A 26,119-nucleotide genomic window follows, 5' to 3' on the forward strand; every position below is an offset into this window, starting at 1 on the left:
CACAGTTCCTCAAACAACGGAATCCATACCCTGTAATAGGGCTGTCCACTGCAGATTTAAAAGCCAAGACAGTGTTTGTTTTTCTGATTGAAGAGATACTCTCAAAACATAATTGTCCAATAATATGTGATTACAGTTCAAACTGTACCTTAGCAGCTGCAGTGTGTGAAGTGTGCTATGTGGTGCTTTGGGTTTATTTGCATCTATTTAACTGTGTGCAATAAAGACAAAATACAGCCCTTCCCCCTCCACGTGATGCAGTGCAACTCCCAGACTGCGTGGGAAAGGAGTTAAACCCTGAAGAACGGTATTAACATCATGATAAACTTGCAATAACAGCATTTCAAGAAGGCATCATCAGAAGGAAAAACACAAGGACTTTCCTTTGTGGGTCATGAATCAGTGGGGTGGGGAAGATTACATCAACTGGGGGACATGAAAGTTTTCAGGGAGACCCTAGTCCATTCAAGTGACAACTCCTCAATGAAGGGAGTTTAAGAAGCACACCTTTTGCATTGGAAATCTACTGATAATTAGACTACAATAGCGGCATTGACATGGCTGGAACGCTGGTCCAGAGAGTTGCTTATCATCCTCATTCTTCCAGCAGCATTTGATCCTATGAGTTCCTTCCCTACACACTGAAATTACTGGTGAAGCAACTCCAAAGCACTGCACCATTTATTCATGACTTTATTGAGCTTAGGAGCTTGATTTTAATATCAAATAAATGCTCAACTTCTTGTTTTTTATTGTAACATAATGACCATTGTTAGCAACCCCAAAGTGTAGTATTAGGGAGTTACATCATACCATATACTGCACAAACAAAAAAAGAAATAACAGGACCAATAGGACCACACCAATATGAATCAGGACATCCATGAGTTGGCATGGATGGTGAGTGTTGGGCATCTTAAGTCCCTAGCTTAAGAAATAAACATGACATAAAAGCATTATGGATCCTCCATTCATCTGTAGACATGCGATGTACAAGTTATTTCCCCCGAAAGGCAGATCATTAATTTTATATGTCTAAAAGAATCAGGGTAAATCTGCATGGTAAGGGAACATCTGAACTCTTATTTTTACCAATAATGACCCAAATCAATTCTTCTTTCTGTTGCCCTTCCTTCAAGGGGGCAGGGTTTGTGAGGGAATTGAAACAAATATTTAAATACTAGGTTTTGACATAACAATAAGAGTCAGCATCAACTGCGCTTCCAGGGGGAGGGTGTTCCATAAGCGGGATACCATCATAGGAAAGGCCTATGCGACAACAATAAGAGCCTCCTCCCTCCCGTCACACTGAAATACCCACCATCCTGAAATACAGTCACCACCAGATGCCCTTATTAAAGTGATACATGTATGTACACGGGCACATTTAATATCTGGTCTAATTTTGACCTTTGAAATTTGACAGAGATGCATCTGAATCATAATTTCAGGAGTATCTTTTCATGCAGTTTCTCCCTGATGTAGCACTTGAATTATTTATTTATTTATTTCCCCCTCTTTTCATGTCATACAATGCCCCATAGACATACACATATAAGCTAAGATAAGGGGGGGCGGGGGTAGAAGACCCATGAAAACTTGTCCAATCAAGTTCACTAGGTCTGAGGATTGTGGTTTCATCTTGTTCAGAAACCACAGACCCATAATATATTTGGTTAAGATGATAATCAAATTGTTGAATGGGGCTGCCTCATCTTCGGACCTGAAGACTGAGGCCATTTCTACAGTGTACCCCTCCCCCCAAAAGAGGACAAGTTCCTGTTTTTCCTGAAGGTGTTGGTACATCATCAGTGCAAAAAAGGAAAGCATGCTAAACTTAAAACTGTCCACTGTTTTTCAAATTGCATTCACACAAAAATGTATCCTATGGTGCTTGCCTCTGTAAATATTGCCCTGATTTCTGTAGCACCTTGTCTTTCTAAGGTGTAGATCTTAAGCAGCCTTCACAAATTTGGTACCTTCAGATGTTTTAGGCTGTAACTCCCATCAGCTGCAGCAAACACTGACCTTTGTATGGTTAGTATTAATTAGGTGTCACTCTGGGTTTTTAACCAGGGTCACGCCATAGTTAAAGCCAGTAGAAGGAAAGCAAGGAGGATTTGTTATTGGCAGGGAGTTCAAATTCTGCAGCCCATCCCCTTACAGTGCAATCTTAACACATGTCCACTCAGAAGTAAATCTCATTCAGTTCAATGGGGCTTGTGCTCAGGCAGCTATGTATCAGATGACAGCCTTAATCACGGTCAAAGGACAGGCCACACTAGAAGCCCTAAGAATAGCTGTCATCTATTTTGAATGATGAAATGCAATGTGGTTGAACGGTTGGAACTCTTGCCTACCGAAATATGCTTAACCGCTTGCACACACAAAGCGCAGAGTAGAATGCATTTTATAAAAAGATTTAAAGGAGTGCAGTGATTCCTGGAACGTTCTTCTGGATTTACCATGCATAAATTTGGTTTCCTCCCCAAAATCGGGATCCATTCTAGAAAGCCAAGAGCAGACTTTGAAAGTCGACCACATTAGCATTAAGTGCACGGCCGTTTGCTATTTAAGTAATTTGGGAGTGTCTGATGTCGGCTCCTTCCCGTAAATAAAATAACTTGTGTGACATGTAACACCTGGTCTTCCGCCAACTGGCTCCAGCGTGCTTCCTCCCCTTCTCGGGTTTCTTTCATTCACAAGTGAGCGGAATGACCTCTTGGTGCAGGGAAAGGAAAGGAAACTTAGAAGTGGGGTGTGAATATACCATTTTACAGGGATCATTAATCTGTCCCCCCCCTTTTTTTTTTATTTGCATTTTCAAAAACAGGAACAGAGAGCATATTTAACCTTCTCCCTTCTCCCTTCCCCCTGTTCCACTTACAACTTCCTACTAAATGCAGCATGTATACATATACCATATGACTTCCCTTCCACACTTTTCCTGATCATTAATATGTTTTCAGTGGAAACACTTGATTTGGGCCTGCTCCACACTGGTTTGGAATCAGTTGACCAACGAAGACATTTGTGAGTGGATTCAGATATTTATGAAATACGTATTTGCAAAATAAGCTGCTCTGGAATGGCAGCAGCAAATTAGGTTAGTGAATCTGTGCAATCTGAGCCCGTAGACCCTTTCCATGCCCTTTCAGCAGACACTGGAAGCTTCTGGTCTTTGAAATGAATAAAGATTTATAACCTGATTTCTAATATTTTAAATACAATTTCCAAGGTGGCACACAATAAAGTTTGACAAACTTTATTTGCACATGCAAAGACAGAAACAAGAGAAAATCACAAGAAACAAAACCAGATCAAGTAGCAATGGTAAAAGGGTATAAGTGACATCATGCTATCAAATAGAAAATAAACAGCCTACAAAACACTCTGTGGCTAAAATCAGATTTTGTCATTCAGGGAACAGCTTGGGCAAATAAACACATTTCCAAAGAAAACTGCTTTGATTTCTTTCCCTGCTCAAGCCATTTTCCTGCGTGAGGCCAAGGACAAGATTGTAACTCCTCCGTTCTGTGTACCAAAAGCCAACTGTATTGTCACTTGAAGCTTTCCTCCATGATACCAGCTTTGCATGGGGGTACAATGCAGATTGCATATCACACACAGCTCTGTCTGCTTTATGCCCCTTAGCACCTGCCCATTAGCATCTACCACCTGAATCTGTCTCACTCTGCCCAATGACAGACCTGCTAACAAAGCTTGGAGCTTCCAAAAAGAAGAAATGTTTCCCAAACCAACAGTTGATGTATGTAAAAGCCAGAATAAATGTTGCACAAAAATGCATTCAAACAATATGATCACAGGGGATTCTCCCCCTCCCCTTTTTTTAACGAACTGGTGTACAAGTGCGCTGCCAAATATCCATGCATAGCACTCATAATAAAACCAATTCAAGTGTTCCCAACCTTTAACATCAAATGTTAAGATTTCAGTACAGTATACTAGTTTCAATTTACAGGGCAATCCTCCACACCAGGGGTCAGCAAACTTTTTCAGCAGGGGGCCAGTCCACTGTCCCTCAGACCTTGTGGGGGGCCGGACTATATTTTGAAAACAAATTCCTATGCCCCACAAATAACCCAGAGACGCATTTTAAATAAAAGGACACATTCTACTCATGTAAAAACACACTGATTCCCGGACCATCCACAGGCCGGATTTAGAAGGCGATTGGGCCGGATCTGGCCCCTGGACCTTAGTTTTCCTACCCATGCTCCACATGCTTACCCTCTGGCCCCTGTGTTGGCCCCAAAGGTACAAACAACAACTTTGGGGACAAATAGGTGTTGCGGATTTTCACTGGAAATCCAGTGTATGCTCCAGTCAAGATTGAGATCCAATGTAGCTGTTTTTCCTTAAGATAAAAATGGCAACATTAATTGCTCTTTAAAAATAAAAAGTGGGAATGATTTAAGGTATGGTAGCCAAAGTGGTCTCTTCCAAATGTTGTGGAACTACAACTCCTATTGTCCATGACTATTGGTCATGCTGACGGGGGCTGATGGGAGTCATAGTTCAACACCTGGTGGTCCTCACAATGGTTATCCCTGGTAGAAAGCATAGTGTGGCTTAGCATGAAATCATGATTATCACAATGACTGACTGTAAAGTGTATGCAGGTGACTCTCAATTTGTGTGCGTATGATGCATGCCCGACCATGCATGCATGCGCCATGTTCGGCAACAGAAAATGGGGACAGGGCAGGCTTACATGCACTCCAGCGATGGGGGGTTGCTTGTATTGAAATTCTTCAACTTTGGGCTTTAGTGTTTAGGGCACTGTGTCCTGCTGTGAGTGGTTTTATTTATGTCAGCAGGATTTTAGGGCTATAGTTGTACATTGCTGCAATAAGTGTTCTGTGATTTACTTATAATTTGGGGGGAGGAATTTGTATGCGGTATAAAAAATCTTTTTGACTCTTTAAAGTCAGGAACCTTCATATCTTTCTGTTTCTCAGGGTATGATCTAGTGTTTTTTTTAAAGGTACAAACTGATATATTTGCGATCCAGTGAATTTTTCAAGCACATTGCAAACATGTCAGAATGGAAATGAAATAAACCATTTCTTAGGTGCTGTATAACTGAGGAAAAATTTGGAAGGGAAAATGTTAGCTAATTATTATTTTTTGTCCTTTTCCATACAGGGCGGGAAGAAATTTTATAATGGACCTTGCGGGGGTCGAGACTGCAGTGCAGGCTGCCAGTGCTTTCCAGAGAAAGGTGGTCGGGTAAGTTGACTCTTTCTTCTTTTTTTGGTGAAGGGAAACAGTGCCCAGGTTTCTTATCACAGCTGTCTTTTCTCTCAAAGAAAACAGAGCTAATATGCTTAAGACCCTGTCTAGTGGATTCATAATGCGAGGAGAGTGAGGAAGAACAGCTGCAGGAGAACACCAGGCTCAGCCAAAACTTTGAAATCTCACATAGAAGACTTAAACCTTACAATCTCTGCACCAAAGCTGCAGCAGAGCCAGCAAGTTAACTGGAAAACAAAATACAGTAGATTCCTGTGTATAGACATCAAAAGAAACGTATTATTTCAAAGTCCCTGGCTCTGTGAGCTTCGATGTCACCTTTGAAGGGCCCAGTGCTCATCTTATTTCTCCCTCTGGCCCCATCCACTTGATACATATTTAAAACAGTTTCAAACCGCTTTCAGACAGTCATAACTTCCCCCAATATAATCATGGAAATTGCAGCTTGTTAAGGCGTGCTGAGAGTTGTTAGGAGAACCTCAGCACCCAGACGGAGTGGCTTAACAGTCAAGCCCTCTTACCTGGAAACTGCGAACTCTAGTTGTGTGAGGGGCGGGTGGCACAGAGCCTAGGACTTGCCGATCAGAAGGTCGGCGGTTCGAATCCCTGCAACGGGGTGACCTCCCGTTGCTTGATCCCAGCTCCTGCCAACCTAGCAGTTTGAAAGCAGGTCAAAGTGCAAGTAGATCAATAGGTACCGCTCCAGCGGGAAGGTAAACGGTGTTTCCGTGAGCTGCTCTGGTTCGCCAGAAGCGGCTTAGTCATGCTGGCCACATGTACGTGGCTGTATGTCGGCTCCCTCGGCCAATAAAGTGAGATGAGCGCCGCAACCCTAGAGTCAGTCACAACTGGACCTAATGGTCAGGGGCCCCTTTAATAACTTTCATTAAACTTCAACAAACCACAGTTCCCAGGATTCTTTTGGGGAAGCCATGGCTGTTTAAAGTAGTGTGGGCCTCTTTCTACATGTTCCTGGAAATCTCGTTCAGGCCTAGTTTATATATGGAGTTTAGTGGCTAGTAGGACTCTTTTTTTTTCTTTTCTCTTTTTTCATCCACTTTGGACTGAAAGTTGGAAGGTTGGGTATTTTAAATGCTGCCTCATGGCCAAAGATTCCTTGCATACAGAAAGCTAAACCCTTCTTTGTCGACAAGAGTAGTGGTTCCCTGCTTGTACCCAGTGTGTGGATCTCACATGTTCTAGTTTAACATGCACACCTGGTGTTTGCACCATGCTACTTTCTAGTCTTCCAGAATCTGGTCCCTTCCAGATGTTTTGGACTGCAACTCCCATCAGCTGCAGCCAGCATGGCCATGATCCCATCAGCTCCAGCATCGTGCAGCTGTGCTGGCTGGTGCTGATGGGTGTTGCAATCCAAAATAGCTGGTTGGGGCAGGCTGTAATAGACCCTTTCTGCTTTGGTCCAAATCACGTCCATCTCCTTGAACAAAACTTCTGACGAATGATGTAATCATTGACGGATGTACTGGGTGTCATCATCCTGTCTCTTTCCATTGCTTGGGTTCAGCTGGATTGTTTGAACTGGACGCATCGCTGTTGACCTTGCAGTTCAAACTCTTGGTTTTATCCTTTGTGAAGATGTCACAAAGATTTTGATTTGTTTTCACAACTGACCTGGGAACTTGGATGAACTTTTACTTTTATTTCTTGTGGGTTCTAAACTATTAGGTCTAGTCGTTGCTTTAAAATTTTGGGGGTGACATGGTGGGGAGCAACACCCTTCCCTAGAAATTCCAGCCCCCCTAAACAAGAATTGGAGGGGACTTTTATAGCAGCATGGAAGCATGCAATTAACCCAGTTCAGGTATCGCTGAAACCACAGTTTAGCATAACAGCAAAGATGCAGTGAGCCTCATACTTCAATGCCCTCCTGCCTGCCTTCTCCAGTGTGGCCCCAAGGAAAAGTTCAGAAACTTTTCTTCTAGTTTAGATTAACTACGCTGTATGATTGTTTTATTTTAATTTGACAAAAAATATTTTTAATTGACAAAAACCTCTACGTGGTTTTAGAAAAACGGTATAAAATATTCATTAATAAGACCAATAAGACCAAATATTAAAGCCATATATGAGTTTATGTAATAAAGCGACATGTTAACATGAGAGTTGCATAATGGAAAAGTTTTTTGCAGGCTTCAGAAATAATATAGTAAAGGCCTAACATCAATGGGCAGGGAAAGTGTAGGTGCTGCCACACTGAAGGATCAATTCCTCGCAAGTGCAGAGCATCCAACTAAGAGCAGACCCACTGAAGTCAATGGACCCAAGTTTGTCATGTCCATTAACTTCATTGGGTCTACTGTAAGTAGAACTAGCACTGGATGAAGGGCAGTATAAAAATTTAATAAATAATAATGATAATGATAACACTGCCATTAATGCAGATTAGAACCTCCACCCAGAAGTGTAGGTTGAAATCCCACTCTTTCACCATTGCTAATGCTCTGCATTTGTGTGGGTGGAATTGTCCAAAGAATTAACCAGCATGGTAAAAAATTGGGAATAAGCCCATAGGACCACTTGGTTCTTCTCACTGAGCCAAGAGTGGGCACCTGGGGGCCTCCAGATGTTGATGTATGCGAGCTCCCATCACCCCCAAACCAGCAATGGTCAGGACTGATGGGAGTGGGGGGTCCAACAACATCTGGAGTTCCACAGGTTTCCTGCCCCTGTTGTAGCCGATGGTAGAGTTTGCATTTGGTGCAGTGGGAAATTCCAGAAACTCTCCCTGTGTGTGAAAGGTGCTTGTGGATGAGAACCAGATAGCTTAATTAAAGCTGTGCTCTGAAAGAAACAATCAGCAGAAGCTGCAAAAGGAATGTTGCAGATTTTCCACCTGGTTGCCATTCCCTCTTTGACCTGTAGCCTTAGGCAAGCTTAGCCCCTGAGCTGTTGCTGTTGCTGTTTTCACCCCCACTTCTTCAAGCAGTTGGTGAGCGTATTACCAGACAAGCCTTGCGGAGGAGGGAGTGGGAAGGTTCCCCCCTGACTCTGCTCTTTTTGGGCCATTAAGGAACGGAAGGGGCTTTGCACAGGCTCACCCACACAGCTGGTGATGCATCCTGCATGGTGCTCTGTGTTCTGTCATGTATTTTTCAATGCTTGCACAGCTTGGAGCAGCCCCTCACCTCCCCCTGCCCTTCCTTCTCCCATACCCAATCTCCCGAGGCCTGCTCTCTTATCTGGGAAGATAACTTCTCTAAACATCACTGGAAATGTTCTATATGGTCCTCTTACATCCTATCCCAGCCCAAAAAAGTACAGGTCATGTGAACTTCGCTTTAATTTTTTCTCTGTCTTTGGCAATGCAACATTTTCTCAGGAACTGAACAATTTGTAATGAGGTGGGTTATGTCCTCTTCTGCCAGGGGCAGAGAGCCTGTGTGGCTTCTGAATGATCTTTTTTAATCAGCCATAAGGATGGGGGGTATCAGGTGACCTTACCCCAATATTGAAAAAATGCATTAGGTGGGGTGGGCCCCCACAGCCTGGCCCTAGCCCTACTGTCAGCATGCACACTTGCTTCACACCCCTTTGTTGGTACATTTGTTTTTTTCTTCTTCAGCATTTCATGTCCTTCTTTGGATAGATGCCTTGTTCAAGTTCTCTCTAGCACGCTCTGTTTCTTTTCCATATCCACATTAGTTGTAGATCATCCACCCACCACATTGGTGGTCATGCCCTCTGTCTTTTGAAATTGTAGGGTCTCCACGCGAACATTGCTTTATTCTATCAGCTCGAGTCATTTCTTGCCACATGTCCTGCGTATAACCATTTTAACTTCACATCTTTTTCTATTACATCTGTAGCTTTTGATCTTTGTTGTATCCGATTATTAGCTTTTCGGAATTTTAATGATATTCCTAAAACTGGATGTTCCATGGCATGTTGTGTTGTTCTTTGCTACATAATATGCACATATGGAACACTTCATATTTCAAATCTAAGGAAATGTTTTAATTTAGTTATTTGCAGCTGTATTATTAATATTATTATTATTATTATTATTTTATATCCCACCTTTTTCCCAGCTGGGATTCTACGTTCGAAAACATTGTTATATAATACAAAGTAATGGGGGGGGGACTAGTTAAAAACAATTATTAAAATACATCATAACACATTTAGAACCAGCAATTAAAATTCAGTTTGCCCAGTAATCAACATCATCTGCACCTTAGCTTCCAAAGCTTCTATTTCTGTTGAAATAGAAAGGAGTTAGCCTGCTGGCAGAGGGATAACAAAGAGGGAGCCAATTTACCTGTTTTTGGGAGCGAATTCCATGATATGGGAGCAGCCCCAGCAGTTACTACTGAACTGCGTCACTGATATTGATAGGACTGAAAGAAGGTGTTAACCCTTAGCACCTAGGAGGGAGATGTAATTTTTCAGGCCTGGGGCCAAGCCATAGAGGTCTTTATAGGTCATAACCATAACTTGGAATTGTGCCCCCAAACAGACCAGTAGCCAGTGAGGTTGTTTTAACAGAGGAGCAGCATGCTCTCTGTAACTGGCTGGCATTTAGCAGGCATTTGAAGGAGATCCAAATGCATACCAGGAGCTTCTCCCAAAGCCTAGAACAGGGGTTCAGAACTTGATCTGATAAATAGGCCAGACCCCAACCTCCCCCACGCCTTCCAGGTCATTTTTACCACCCATCTGCCAGTCATCTGCCATCATTGTAATGTCATGTGACAGCGATAAACTTACAAGGGGACTGCTGAAAGTGAACCCCTTTGAAGGTACACTTTAAGTACCAATCAGCATTGGCAATGCATCCTCTTGGTTGTGCTGGAGAATTCCCAGACTGCCAGTTGTTCCTTTGCAGCTGCACTCTTACACATGACATCAGGTGTGGGGACATCAGGTGTGGGGAAAATGTCCTCTTGGCCAAACTGAAACCTGTGTCAGGTGCGGGCTGGAGGTTCCCCACCCCTGGCTTAGAACCTCTGATGCAGCCAGCTAGGCCCATTTATTCCTCTGCTCACCTGCACCAGCTGCTCTGCTGAGGCGTAATACCCACAATATTGCATGAGGGCACTGCAGTGCAGCAAACATGGGGCCAATCCTCTAAGACCCATCTCAGTGGAGTAAGGTGCCTGGGTCCAGCTATCTGAGTCACCAAATAAAGCCACCTGTCAGCTTACAAACTGACTGTTGTGCAGCTGTGCAGCTGCTTCTCGAAGCCTAATCTGTTTGCTTCATTGCCCCCCTTTCCTTCACCCCAGAATCCCCCCAAAACTGTTTTCCTGCCTGTTCCCTTAACTGCTTTTCTGGTTTTGAACTTCATTTTCCCCTAATTCATTTGTCCTCTACCTTCCTTCGGTTGCTTTTCAAGAATAGGTATTGGGACTCTCAAAAGTAGGTCCCATCTTCTATGCATGGAACCCCATTGCTCTTGCCTTCATGGGAGATGCAGTTAGGTCAGGAAGCCTCTAGTTACTCAGTTTCTCATTTTTAATCAAGCCACAAAGCTTTGGTTACCAGCTTTAGAAAAAAGCCGGGATATTAAACCAAATTCAAACAATGGTTTAATATCCTGGCTTGTTCCAAAGCTGGTAACCACAGTTTCTTGGATGAACCAGGAAACTATTGTTAACTGAAGACATCTCAATTTGTTTCTTTGTTGCTCATGCAAAGGGTCTGCATCTGTGGGCAAAAGGCTTATTCAGGTCTCAGGTTACTGAGTCAATATATGATTGTCTGAACACAGTCAATGTTGCTGCATTAAAAAAAAAAATCTTTTAGGAAATTGCATTGTAAAAAAAAGAAAAGAACCCAATAAGATAACCTTTTCTGATAATGCACATCTTCTAATCCTTAGCAAATGTTAGTGTTTGTCAGAGAGATTTAAGTCTAGCCAATAAAAGAATCATGATATCTTTTTCTCCCAATGGGTAAACATAAAAGTGGGGTGGGGGGGAGAGAGTAATACTGTTGTTTTACTTGGGGGTTACAATTATCTTCAAAGTAAAGAAGTCCTGACCATCTGTTAGCTGTTATTCAACATGTATTTGGCAAAATTTCAGGTGAAAATGAGGTAATAGTAAGTCAAACAAACTTGCTATGCCAATGTTGTTTTTATTAACAACCACCAAGACCTTTTTTTTTCTAATTTCCAAAAACGCTCACTGCTGCCAAATGGGGCATTAAGCAATTAGTGTACATTTCCTCCCTCTCCCACTCAGTACAAGGAGTCCCAGCCATTAGCTGGATATGTGTGCGTGCCTATAGTGGTGAAATAAAAATTGTACATTGCAGCTGCTACCCTACCCCATTGCAGTTGTGCAATCAAGACAGGATCCGTGTACGTGTAGGTTGTGGTGAGAGTTCTGCAAGCCTGGAGAGCATGTTTGCCAAGACATCTCGAGGAGCAAGCGCTGCTGGTCATATCTTGCTCTCAAACATCTGGGTGTTTGGTCAGGATGACTCTTGAAACAGGCCATTTGTTGATCTTCCTGGCTGTCAGTGCCTGTAATGAAACAGTGAGAGCCCTTGGGCTGCCTCTGGAGACAGCTGCACTGTTCTCCACAGTCAGATACAGGGCTGCCTACTCCCATGTAGACATTCCTCAAATGGGAGCCAACTGTGCCATAGTTGCATCTGGCAGGCTAAAAATGGGAGCTGCCAGGCTAGAAATGGCTCTGTGCCCACCCCCACCCCCATCCAAGCACCTGTGCAGTAAACTTACCAAAGCTACAGGTCACACAGCATCTCCCTTGTCTGTAATGATTCTGCCCTCCTAGGCTGGCAACTGGGTCTTCTCAATAGGAAGGGCTATCAGGGCTACCTGTTCAGGCAACAATAATCTTTCCTAGCTCTAGTTTTTGATCTGCCAGCTCTTATCCCTGGTTTGAGTCCTGGCTCCCATTCCATTGGTGCTTAGAGTTCAGCTCACAACACATTCTGGTGCTTTGCAGCCAGCATAGCACGTTGCACTCCTTTTTCTGTAGTACTATACATAAAACGCAACTGTTCCCATCCCTGCAAAAACTCCGAAACCTTGCGGGTGTTGGGGGAAACCAGATGAAAATCCATAACTTTAGCAGAAGGGGCCGTGCTGTTCCTACAGCTGCATACACATGGCTTATCTGTACTGAAACCAATTTTAAAACCTTTCCCATCTTAAATGAGGACATCTCAAGTGCTTGCTTTTGAAATGGCCTCAAAGCCTGGTTTGCAAACTGTGATCTTTGGAGCAATTCCAGGGCGTCTTGCAAATTGCTTCTGGAACATTTGGCAATACATCTGTTGCTCTGCAAACCCTGTTGTTTCTTGTGAGTGGTGGTCTTGCTAAGGAACCATGCACTACTTTTTCTTTTTCTTTTCTTTTCTTTTTTTGCTTGCTCGTAGATGAGCTCACTAGAAGGAAGGGACACCAAAGCATTGGAATGCATTAGATGTGCATTGCCTTGTGCTGGAGGGGAAAGGATGTTATAGAACACTTTACTCAACATGCACTTGGCATTTGTACTGCCCTGCTGTTCAGTCCCCTAAGCAGTTTCTTTCAAAAACTAAATGCTAAATCCAATAGTGGATGCGTAGGATGTTGGTCAATCGCATAGGAACATAGGGGGCGGAGCCTGGGAGACCAGGGTTCAAATGCCCACTTGACCATGAAGCTCATTGGGTGGCCTTGCCACTGCCTCTCAGTGTAACCTTCCTCTCAGGCTGGTAGCGGGGATTAAATTAGAGTGAGGAGAGCTGTGTGTGCCCCCTTGAGCTCCCTAGAGAAAAATGGCAGGATATAAATGCAAAAAATTAATAGATCTTACTAAGGCAGACCAATTGGGCCATCAATCTCAGTACTGTCTATATCAGCCTTTCTCAACCTTGTATCCCCAGATGTTGTTGGACTACAGCTCCCATCTTACCTAGCCAGCATGGCCAATGGTCAGGGATGATGGGAACTGTAGTTCAAGAACATTTGTGGACCCAAGGCTGAGAAAGACTGTTCTTTACTGAATCACAGTGGATCTCCAGGGTTCCACAAGGGATCCACAGTGGATCCCTTGAGATGCTGGGATCTTCTGTTCGCAAAGTTCTGCCACTGAGCTACCCATACCTCCCTTCCCATATAAGTAACTTTTCAAAGATAACACGAGCCATCGTAGTCTGAAAATTATGTGTACACTGGATGTGTTAGCATACCTGCCAACATTTCTCAGATGAAAATGGGACATTTTTCACTCCTCCACCCATTTTTGACCCTCACCCCCACAGAGCCTTTCCACTTCCACTTCACCAACAGAACAAAGCACACACGGCCTCCAGCGTCCTGAGATAACCCCTTAATCTCAATTTTACTTTGTTTTATTCTTTGGTAGATTTACAAAAAGAAAAGCACACACCAATAAATAAATTTTAGAAAGGGGCAAGACAAGACATAGATACACAAAGCAGTTAATAATAATAATAATAATAATAATAATAATAATACAAGACTCCTTGCTCTCCTCCTCATCTAGCAGCCACTACGAGCTGCCCAAGGGAGGAGGCCAGCAGTGGCAGCCATGGAGAGGCAACGGGCTGATCCTTCACAGCTGCTGCGGCTGCCACCATAATTCAGGACAAGCACTGGCTCATCCTCCTCCTTGAGCTTGGCAGTAGCAGCACTGGCAGGGTAAATAGGGACATTCCAATATCAAATCAGAAGCCAGGGTGACTTTTGTAATTCTGGGGCTGTCCCTGGAAAATTGGGGCACTTGGAGGACATGTGTCAGGGTGTAAGAATCGAACCAGGTCTGTGCATTTAGTTGAACTTTGAATGTTTGAACAAAACTAAACTGAGGCTGTGGAATCCCTTCCCATTCTATTCCTGTGCCACACCTGACCTGGCAGTTTAATTGAGTCATTGAATTTAAAATAAAATAAAATAAAATAAAACAAAACAATTTGGTGGATTAATTCAATTAACAATTAAATCATTAGTTGTTGGGATTGATAGCCTGCCTTCAGTCAAATTTGGGATGGCTTATAAAATTCTGGACTGCAGGGTTGGTATTTAGCGAAGTTCTACTCAAGAGTCATGCCGATTGATTTCAGTGGGTCTACTATACAGTGGTACAGTGGTGCCCCGCAAGACGAATGCCTCGCAAGACGAAAAACTCGCTAGACAAAAGAGTTTTCCGTTTTTGAGTCGTTCCGCAAGACGAATTTCCCTATGGGCTTGCTTCACAAGACGAAACATCTTGCGAGTTCTTGCGAGTTTGTTTCCTTTTTCTTAAAGCCGCTAAGCCATTAATAGCCGCTAAGCCGCTAATAGCCGCTAAACCGCTAAGCCGCTAATAGCCGTGCTTCGCAAGATGAAAAAACCGCAAGACGAAGAGACTCGCGGAATGGATTAATTTCGTCTTGCGAGGCACCACTGTACCCAGGGTTACATACGCTTCAGGTTACATATGCTTCAGGTTACATACGCTTCAGGTTACAGATTCAGCTAACCCAGAAATAGTACCTCAGGTTAAGAACTTTCCTTCAGGATGAGAACAGAAATTGTGCTCTGGCGGCGCGGCAGCAGCAGGAGGCCCCATTAGTTAAAGTGGTGCTTCAGATTAAGAACAGTTTCAGGTTAAGAACAGACCTCCGGAATGAATTAAGTACTTAACCCGATGTACCACTGTATAACTTTGAGTGATTATCTTTACAGGACATTATGGTACTTTTATTTTCCCTCGAAAGTTTTTTTTAAAAAGATTTTACTTAAGTCTGTGATTTTATTTCTTGCTCGGATATCTGTGTTAATAGGAAATGGAATGCTGAATGAAATAGACAGCTAATTGTGGGCCTGTGAAGGGTTTATTGGAAACATTGGAAACATTATTGGAAACCTTGCTGATATCTTCCTAGCCCACTGTGCTATCAATGAGTAAATGGAAGATGCAAAAGGAAGGAAATACATTAAATACATAAAGTGCTTAACAACTTGGGGCCAGCTTCCCTGAGATAAACTTACCCCATATATGCCCACTTGAACACTTCAGTCTGCAGAACTATCACTGCTGCAGGTACCACATAATATCTGTTCTGCATTTGTAAGAAACCAATCTTTTAGTATGGCAGTACCTACACTTTGGAATTCCCTGCCGATTGACATTTGACAGGCTTCTTCAGTGTACTTGTTCTGGTGCCTACTAAAAACATTTTTGTTTAGACAAGCCGACACAGATTTGTAGAATGCTGGTGTGTGTTTTAATTGGTTTTTAGGTTATCTCTGATCTTTTTCTTTTTGTAAGGTTTTAGATAGCTGCTTATACTGATAATTTTCTTGTTTTATTCTTCTATAAACCTCTGTGAAGGGTGTTGTAGGTTGTTGTTTTTTTACAAACAAGCAATGTATAAATTTTATGACATAAATAAATTTCACTGGAGAATCTAGGCAGAAGTATATACGAATGTAGGGTTAGGCCCTTCTTCTGAAGTTAGGTCCTCAGAAGAGAGTATCAAAAGCAATAAGGGTGTAGAGCCATCCATTTAGACAGCCACAAGGGCAGAAGTCAAGCTGAAAGCCAGGAAATAAACGCTTCGCCAACAAGCCTCAGTGCCAGAAACTGCAAACTTAATTAGCCTGTGAGGAAGTTCACCCGCCATAAAAGCCTGCAGCCAAGCTAAGTTCATAGTCAAATGGTTAATCCAACAAGTTCATTGTGGTGCCAGTTGGCTTGGAGCAAATAGGATGTCTGTCTAAGGATCTTCCTAGAAAATAAATAATGTTTGTATCTGTGATGCAAGGCAAAAGCGTTCTTCAAAGAGGAGAGAGAGAGAGAGAGAAATTGTGGATTTGAAGCAGACTGGAACGTATCCTGATACAACAATGGCTTTCATAATGCTAATAATGCCAGGAAAGGTCTTTAAGATGCGTTCCAAAGTGTGTTTTGTAAATGTGTGCTAATGTTGCATAACACTGAAAGGAAATGCCAGAGGAAAAATCACAAGTAACGTATTGCAGAACAGTGTATTTAACGAGTTACAACCTGTATGCTATTACATGCCTTCAATTTGTTTAAATTAAGGAATCAATAGGTTAGAAGGACAAGTCAACAAAGAGAAGCTGTATGCCTCTAAGAACATTGTCCAAACTTGGCAGCATTTCTTTGGCATGATCTGAAAGTTGCCACTTCCATTTTGGACCTAATGATTATTCTTTTTAACTTCTGGCTGGCAAGAGGTAGATTCTACCTAGAGCCAACTTTGATCAATGTGAAGACTTGTTTCCCCCCAGCCTTCTATGAAAAGGCTTGGCCTGGCCATTGGTCCATCATGACTTATACACATGATGGTTCCCAAACAGCTATGTCAGTCCCTTCTTGTTCCTTCCACTGCAAGGATGGGGAACCTGGAACTCTCCGGATTTTGCTGAATACAACATCCATTATCCCTGGCCATGCTGGCAAGGCTGGATGGGAAGTGAAGTCCTATAGTACCTGAAGAACCACGTGTTCCCCACCCTTGTTCTACTGGAACACCTTCTTCTTCTTCTTCTTCTTCTTCTTCACCTCTGAGGAAACAACCTGGACCTTTGGCATTGGCGAGATGGATGCTTAAAGTTTTCTTCTACCCTCCAGGTCAGGCATCCTCAAACTCAGCCCTCCAGATGTTTTGGGAGTAAATTTCCCATCATCCCTGACCACTGGTCCTGTTAGCTAGGTATGATGGGAGTTGTAGTCCCAAAACATCTGGAGGGCCGAGTTTGGGGGTGCCTGCTCCAGGTAGTCTATCAAGCAGGGGGACATGGGGGAATCTTGGTGTCCATTTGTAACTTCTTGCTTTGGTTAAGTTATGATGAGTTTTTTGGCTAAGTTAGCTACTCCAACTCGAGTCAGTGACTTTGGTAGTCCAAGTTGCCCTGGACTGTTTCCTCCAGTGTGATGTTGTTAAGTATCAAGCATGACATGCATGTTTGAAATAGATGAAATGAGAGGACTAAGGTATTTTCATGGTTTTTGTAATGATACCTATTTCCACATTTTCCATGCACGTCTCAACCCCACTGAACAGAGCTTGTTTTGTCAAACATTCAGCCTGAACCAAACTTAGAATAATACAAATTCCAAAAGGATAGCCATGTTAGTCTCCTGCAAGAAAAATAAGTGTCTTGTCTTGTGGCACCTGGTTTAAAGAGTAGCAAACCAAATGTGATATAATCCTTCCCACTTTGTAAGGAAGAGACACTCCTGCAGCTGCCACTGTTTATTGTGCTAGTGCTACAGTTTCACCCAGATTGTTCATCTTTATTAATTGCCATGTAATTGATCACAGCTCTGAAAAGCATATCTGTGTTAAACAATATATGACCTTGCTTGACTTTATAATGTCACTTTTATTATTTTAGATACAAATAAAAAATTAAGTTACGGTTCCTAAAACTCTTTGGTACATTTAAGTTATGTTTTTTGTCTAAAGTTGTGTAGGTGGACTTTCCAGCTGGTGTTTTGATGTTCATTTTAATTTTGCGTTCCCACCCACCCCACCTGCATACATTTATTTATTTTTTAAAATGGAATTTTGTGAGTGGCAAATCAGACAATCATTTTCAGAAGGAAAAGAATCAGAATCTTGATGCTAAAGATGCTTATCACAAGCTGTTGGGGTGAAGAGTCTGGGTTTCCTGCAGATGCTCTTGAGTGCCTCACTAAGTTATTTGAACAGCAAAACTGAATTTTAAAAAAGTGTTCTGAATGTGTCCTTCTGGTGGCATATCTAGTTGCAAAGGTTTTTCAGGAGAGGCAATGATATTCTTAGAAAGCCAGCTTAGAACCAAACAGTAACATCTTTAATACCCCTGATTTTCATCCAGATAAATATATCATGTGGCACAAACTTTCCATTTAAATCAGCTTGACTTTTCCCCCCCCAAAAAGGTTTATTGGTTCTCCAAATTCCATGTAATTATTTAAAACCATCTTCAAAGAAAGATGGCTAATGAGATAGCTCAAGATGAGATGACTACAAGTGCTTTTGGACATGTCAAGAAATACATCAATGTGGCTGAGATTATATGGTCAGATGTTATAATACTGTGTGCTTTAAAACTAACTCTTGAGTTTTGTTTTTAAATAGTTGTCTGCTTACATTCTGTAGCTGGTAACATCTGCTCTCAAGGCAACGCTGTCTTGAACATCTAATTATTTTTCATGCATCTGTTATCACCATATCTGACACGACTTTATTCAAGCTACAACAGATGTAATTACTGGCATAACCTTAACTATCCAAATTAATTTTTTGTCCTTAGTTGTTATGATCTTACACAGTTCCTGGGTCTTCATGTCTCTGATCATGTTCTGGATGTCTCCCAGTTATCTATTATCATTAACGGCATCTCTGTATCATTCAATAAGACTGTTATTTTTTATTATTATTCTGTGATTATTATTGTATTTTGAAGTTTTGTTGTTTGTAAAACATTTTGATACAATAGTCTTCTTCTTTGGTGATGACTCGTAGCCAAGTAAGATTGTCTTCCATGAATATGGTCTTAACAGTGTGTCCCTAAGTGACTGTGGAGGGCAATTCTGGATCCACAGATCCTTCCACAGTGGGGACATAGGTTTCTGGGTGGGAGTTGATCATGGTGAGGATTTGCCAAACGTGCCTTCCACAGAACAGAAATAAAATCCAAAATATAAAAAAAATCAGCATTAGATAAAGATAAGGGTCATAGTTCATTGGGAGAGCATCTTAGGAGTGAAAGGCTGTATCTTAGTGGCTAGAGCATCTGCTTTGCTTGCAGAAGGTCCCAGGTTCAGTCCTCAGCATTTCCAGGTAGGGCTGAGAAAGACTCTGAAGCATTCTGTGAAGCATTCTGGATAACTATACAGTGGTACCTCGGGATGTGAACGGGATCCGTTCTGGAGCCCCGTTTGCATCCAGAAGCAAATGTAACTAGCGACGGCACGTCTGCACACACGTGTGTCGCTTTTCGCCGCTTCTGCCCATGCGTGTGACATCATTTTTGAGTGTCTGCACATGCGCGAGTGGCGAAACCCGGAAGTAATGCGCTCCCTTACTTCCGGGTTGCCGCGAAGCGCAACTCAAATGCGCTCAACATGAAGCATATTCAACCCGAGGTATGACTGTACAGCAAAACAGCATACATAAAACATCAATGGATTTACAAGTTCAGGATTTAAAATCCTCAGAAGATAAAAGTTATTTGCTTGGTGCCAATAAGAGTGCAAAGAAGTTGCCAGGCTAGCCTCTCTGGGGAGGTATTCCATAGCCAGGTTGTGATCTAAGAAGGTCCTTTCACAAATAGCTGCCTGTCACACCTGGGTTGGTGGCAGGTACCTGGAGACGGGCCACTGATGATTACCTTGGGATCCAGTAGATATATGTTGTAGGTGGTGATCCTTCCAATAAACTGGTCCCAAGATGCTGAGACTGTGATTATTTTGTGTGGACCAGGGCTGAGGAACCTGTGGCTCTACAAACACTATTGTTGGGTTATAATTCCTATTATCCCTGACCTTTGTCCATACTGACTGGGGCTGATGGGAATTAGAGTATGACAACATATGAGTACAGGTCCCCCATCCCATGTGCACACATAGTACCGGGGAGCCTGAAGGAGCACCTATCTCCATATTGTATCTACCCATACATTAAGATTTTCAGTGGAGGACCTCTAGAATGCCATGCCCTGTCATGTATTCTCATGACATTGAAGAGGCATCATCTCCCTGGGTCTAGAGTGTGGAGACTGCTGCACCTCGGGACTGGTGAGGTGGAAGGCAAAGAGGCCAATAGTAGGTAGAGCCAGGGCCAGTGACAAGCAGAGCCAACTAACTCTAGTTTAGTCCCCATCCTACTCCCTGGCAAGTCCCACAAGACAACACTGAGATTAAGAAAGAGGAAGCTGAAGAGCTGTCTCACTCCCTGGACTGGTTGCAAATAAGAAGGCAGGCAGAAGTTAGTGGGGCAGTGTTGTCCCGTTTGCCTAATGGGTCCACTGATTATAGTTTCAACAACTGTTCCATCATCTGTCAGGGATGCAGTAGTTATACCATGCACCGCATATCCTTTCCAACTACAGTGGTACCTCGGGTTACATACGCTTCAGGTTACATACGCTTCAGATTACAGACTCCGCTAACCCAGAAATAGTGCTTTAGGTTAAGAACTTTGTTTCAGGAGAAGAACAGAAATCGTGCTCCAGTGGCGCGGCGGCAGCAGGAGGCCCCATTAGCTAAAGTGGTGCTTCAGGTTAAGAACAGTTTCAGGTTAAGAACGGACCTCCAGAACAAATTAAGTACTTAACCCAAGGTACCACTGTATATAGTTCTTTCCAGCTATATGCTGTGATGGATCTAGCACCTAGGGTAATGGTTTACTCTACTTCTCTTGCTCATTCTCACAAACAACCCTGTGAAGCAGAAAGGTGGAGAACCAATGATTTAGAATGTAGGAAACTTTCTTACTTGATGGCCAGACAAGGGGTTGTCGCCAGCTACTCAGCCTCATTGCAATTAATGGTTCTAAGTTAGTTAAGTCCATTAATTTCAGTGGGTCTGCTCTGAGTAGAACTAGCATTGGATACAACCCAGCTGTCACTATACTGTTGTACTTCAGATGTTTTGGACAATAACTCCTACAGCAGCAGCTGACATAGCCAATTGTCAAAGATGGTAGCAGTCTCTGAGGGGCACTTAATTGTTGAGAGATGGTTTAAACCAGTATTGACTGGCAGTAGTGCTCTAGGGTCTTAGGCAGAGGAGGGTCTTTCCATCACCTGCTTCCCGGCCCTTTTAACTGGAGTAGCCAGTGATTGAACCTGAGACCTTCTGTATGCAAAACATGTGTTCTGCTTCTAAGCTGATGGAGAATTTTGAACCACAGTTCTCGTGTGGCTTCATCTTGAGAAATGGTTGTGGGATGTGCTAAGCCACAGTGGATCTTTGGGTTCATTTGGTACAGATGATCTTGCCTTTCCACTGTGCAGGTCAGCTTGACCATGTTAAAAATACTCTGCCATATAAATAATTTACTTTTACCCCGTTCCTGTTGCCGTCACTTATGAGAAATAATTCATCCTGGGATTTTCACTTCTTTGCTGCTGCAATCCTGCCAAGAATTTTTTTAAAGAGTTTTTATATTTATTTTATTTGTAAAAAAGAAGTTGGGCTGGGAACGGGCATAAAATAAACAGTAGATTTGTGTAAGTGAAGGCTTTAGAATCCCCAGAACGGCTGTTTAACCACTTTTCACCAGCCTCTCTCCCTTCCATAGAGTTTGCGGGAGAGAGGAAAAATATCCAAGCAAGAGGCTGCTTTTCATCAGGGCTGGATTACTTAACAAGTGCTGTGGTTGGTGTGGTTTTCCTGAATTTAAGCTGATCAGGCTATGAAAGGCATTGCAAATTTGGATGGGTGAGAGCTGACAGAATTACTGCCATTGCCCCCCACCCCAAGCTGAACCGCAAGGCCACACAAATAGGTGCTCATATTAGGGAATGTAAACTTGTGCGCTTGGAAATCTGGAGAGGTGTGGCTCAGACTCTGCACTTTTTCTTCAGCAGAGAGAGAGAAAACTGCCAATTCTATTTTGCTTATCTCTGGACCAGAACCTCAGCTGCACTCCCTTAAGCCCAGATTGTGGGAGGATCATTGATGAAACACTCTGTGCATACTTAAAGGCACAAGGTTTTTTAAAAAAATAATTATCCACATATTTCAGAGCTGAGCCTTGAGACATAGGGAGCTGGCTCTGGAGGTCATCCCTGTCCTGTTTTAGGAAAAGGAGGGGGCAGTCAGTTAAGAGTCTGTGGCACTCACAATTTAAGTTGTTAGGCCTTGATTGAACAGGGGCAAGTATGGTGAGTTGCCTAGGCCACCCAGGAGAGCTCCCTGGAGCCAGGATTGGCAAGAACTCTCCCAAGAGTGAGCATTTTAAGGCATGATAAAGTGGCCAATCTGATAGCCACTTAGGGGGGGCAAGCCTAACAGGAGCTATATGTTGCATGAAGGGCCATAGCTCTATTCTGCACCCACTGGCTCATAGAGCATAGGGATGCTGAGAGTTACCTATGAGCTGTGTTCTGTAAACCAGAGGAGTTAGCTAAGGGCTCATGCTCTGGCTTGGATGGTCCAGGAGCAGAGGTGATGGCTCTTCAGGTGCTGCCTCCTCTTCTGTCATCTCTGAGCTGGATGCAGATCATCACCTGTGAACATGGCAATCTCGTCTGTAATCTGTGCCTGATAGCATTGTTCTTCCGCCAGTGGGGCATGACCCACAAGTGATGGTGCTCTGACCTGAGGCGGGTTACATTAGTGGTGCAGCCACCATTTTCCTTTTTGATGGTTTGCCAACTTGGGTTGATTATTTTTGGGTTGCCAAGAAGCTGGAGGAGAGGACAGAGGGTAAAGAAAGAGCTGTGAGCAGAAAGAGCCCTTTCCCCGTCCTCTGGACCTCCTGGGAAACTCAGCAAACTTGCTGTACCTGGAACTGGGTGTGGCACATGCAGCTGAATGGGACACAACTGCAGGCAAGGAAGGACTTTCCGCTTTGAGCCTCCCCATAGAAAGCAAGTCTCGAGGGAGAGACCAGGGTGCTGCCTGCTGTTTATAGGAATTATTCTCATTGTCAGATTTTTGGGGTGGACTGAGAGTTTGTTTGGACCCTGGTTAAGAACCCAGAGGCCAAGAGGGAGGGTGTGATGAATGGAAAATGAATGGATATTGATTTATATATATTAGTAACTTTGTATTAATGTAACATTTTTATATGTAGCTGTGTATTTTTGTAATATTTTATTTAAGTTGTCTGTTGTTGCTTCAGTTTTTTGTTTACTACTTAGATATATTTTTAACATATTAAGCATTATACAAATCAAGTTGTCTGCAGCCCCTCTGCCCACGAGAAGCTTTACCTGTTGATGAAATCTTATTGCTCTGGGGCATTGTGGGAAATTTAAAATGGCAGTTCCTCAATGCAGTTGCCCAGCACAGAGAAGGCATTGATGTCAGTGGGCCTTGACAAGGGAGGGCATGGGGAGCTTGGGTGCTGATGTCAGTCCTGGTTATACTAAGGGAGACTTTTCTCTGATGTGGAGAACAAAAAATAAATAAATCTGCTTTTATATTTTAAAAGAATGTGGCAATACAAAAGAATTTAAATGTTTTGCTGTTCACTTGAGAGCTGTGATCTGATTGAATCCATACATTAAAACAGCTGTGAGTCCTCACTCTTGGGTCTCCAGATGTTGTACTTGATGGGTTTATTAGGTAGATGGGGAAATATAATTAACTATATTTTATCCCTCTGCAGACCCATGTATTTGGGTTAACAGACAAAAGGATCAGCTTAACACTTGCATTTAGACGCATGGGGCTGAGCAGAGTTTAAATCCCATCTTAAGCAGTTTAATTGAAAGCACAGGAATTAGCTGTTAGGCCAATCTTCCCCTTTGTTGCCTGTTTATCAAAGAAATAGGATACAGACTGAAAAGTAAGTTTAAAACACATATTTTACTCACAGTCAAGCATTCATCCTTAGCAGCAAAAAGTAAAACACATCTGTTTACAGCAAAAACAGCTTCAGGGATTACTCCTTATCCTTTTCTTCCCCCGAAGATATCTCACAAGGTAGCAGAGGTTTAGAATCAGAGCTCTCTCCTTCTCTCGCAAGGTAGGCTGCCTTCCCAAGGGGATGAACACCATCTGCCCCTCACTTCTCTCTACACAGCATGCACAGAAACTGCCTTCTTGACTTTTGGACCCACTATTGGTCCTGTGGTCTGTTCAATCCACCGGAGCCCATCTTCGCATGCAGAGGAAGGTCCTAGCTTACTGAGGGTTTGTGGCATAGCTGTCAACGTTTCCCGTTTTTTAAGGGAAATTCCCTCGCAAGAAAAGGGAAAAGTTGACAGCTATGGTTTGAGGCCTATCAGCTACCCTCACCTGTTTTAGCCGTTCTCAGGGTGTGGCCACTGTCACATGCTGGCAACTTCTAGGAACCACAGGTGAGAGCTGAGGGCAGGGTGGAGACCAAAGGTGGACAAACTATGCCAGAAGGACCACAACATGTCCCCCACCAGGGATACTACCCCTCCCCTAACACACTAAGCTTCTGTGTTTAGCAGGAGTATGCATATCCTGTTTGGGCACCACTACCATAAACTGCCACATGTGTGTGTTGGTTCAAAAAGGACCTCCTGTAAAGAGGATTCTCAACAAGTGACTCATGTACTAATAAAACATGTATCCATGGTCTGAGCCGGCATATGAGTCCACCTCTGCTGGTTTCTGTACATTAGGATATCAACAAAGTACATCATAAATATTTGCTGAACAGTGAAAAGTTGTCTTAACAGTGTGTCATGCAAGGAATTGGTCTTAATTGGGGAGAATCCTGGTTCTGCTGACGATGCCAGCATTCTGTTAAATATTTATAAAAGAGCTAGCTTGTTTACTCTGAATCTCAACAGACTCATGCATTCTTAGGATGAAGGACACCTGGGGTCCTTTCAGCGCAACATTATGGGAAGGTTTGCATCTAAATTCCCAACATTTAAGCAATCGTCTTAAACACTGAGGCTGCATTCAAACAGCACTTTATTCAATTTTCACAGTGTTTCCTTACCTGATATTTTCCATGTTTTGTGTGATCTATCACATGACGTAACAGTCACTTTTGGAAAACTAGTAGAAGTTGAGAAATAATTTTCGTATTATTTGCTTCCAGAAAAAAAAATATTTTCGCGACTCTGGTCACCTGGAAAATTGCAGGAGTTTTGCATTGCAATTTAACATAACAAGAATTGGAGTGGGATTCTGGCATATGGTCTTTACCGCCATGTAAAATTTAGTACCACATGGTGGTGTCAGTCAAAACATAGATAATGCAGCAGGTAAAAGGTAAAGGTAAAGGGACCCCTGACCATTAGGTCTAGTCATGACCAACTCTGGGGTTGCGGCGCTCATCTCGCTTATTGGCTGAGGGAGCCGGCGTACAGCTTCCGGGTCATGTAGCCAGCATGACTAAGCCGCTTCTAGCGAACCAGAGCAGCGCACGGAAACGCCGTTTACCTTCCCGCCAGAGCGGTACCTATTTATCTACTTGCACTTTGACGTGCTTTTGAACTGCTAGGTTGGCAGGAGCAGGGATCGAGCAACGGGAGCTCACCCCGTCGCGGGGATTCGAACCGCCGACCTTCTGATCAGCAAGCCCTAGGCTCTGTGGTTTAACCCACAGCGCCACCCGCGTCCCAATGCAACAGGTAATGCAGTGTAAAAGGAACATTAGAACCCAGAACAGGAGCATTAGCATTGCAGCCAGTAAAACTTGCACAATAAACTCTATGTCTGAATGCACCCCCTATCTCCTAGGGTGTTCCTCTTTGAATGAGTGGGCAACTTGTGAAAGTACTGTTGTATGCCCCCATTCAGTAGGGCTTGTTCTCGCAGTAGAGGAGGTGGTGGGGCTGTGGCACTTACCTGACCTCTGTCTGAGTCACTGCAGTGGGAGGCATTTAAAGAAACTAGTGTGGTTGCACAAGGAGATCACAGATGAGCTGAGATGTAATAAGGGCATGTATAAAAAATGGAAGAAAGGGTAAATCATGAAGGAAGAGGGTGTCTGCAAGGCAGCATCGTTATAGTACATGGTGCTTTGAAAGTGAGTGGAATCTGAGTTAAGAAAACATAGTCTGCTTCAGGTTACGTATGTAATGGCCCTTGAAACTATTCAAGCACTGTTGTGCAGACAAATCTCCCCCACTGAATGTCCTCAGGACATTTCTTTTCAAGCTACTCATTCAAGCTGCAAACATTTGAATTGATTCTACAATCTTCAACCTGCACATAGTCAGTCTGGCAGAACCCAT

General features: G+C 43.1%; 1 protein-coding gene across 3 annotated transcripts in view; it reads left to right on the top strand.

Annotated features, from left to right (window-relative positions):
* COL4A6 (collagen type IV alpha 6 chain) overlaps positions 1-26,119 on the top strand; it is a 172,640-nt gene that overhangs the window by 56,328 nt on the left and 90,193 nt on the right. For all 3 annotated transcript variants that reach the window (XM_080990522.1, XM_080990521.1, XM_080990523.1), the window contains exon 4: positions 5,170-5,253. In XM_080990522.1, the coding sequence (XP_080846648.1) occupies positions 5,170-5,253 (84 nt within the window). The remainder of the gene's footprint in view (positions 1-5,169; positions 5,254-26,119) is intronic.

The sequence above is a fragment of the Podarcis pityusensis genome, assembly GCF_964106645.2.
Source record: "Podarcis pityusensis genome assembly, chromosome: Z".
Taxonomy (NCBI): domain Eukaryota; kingdom Metazoa; phylum Chordata; class Lepidosauria; order Squamata; family Lacertidae; genus Podarcis; species Podarcis pityusensis.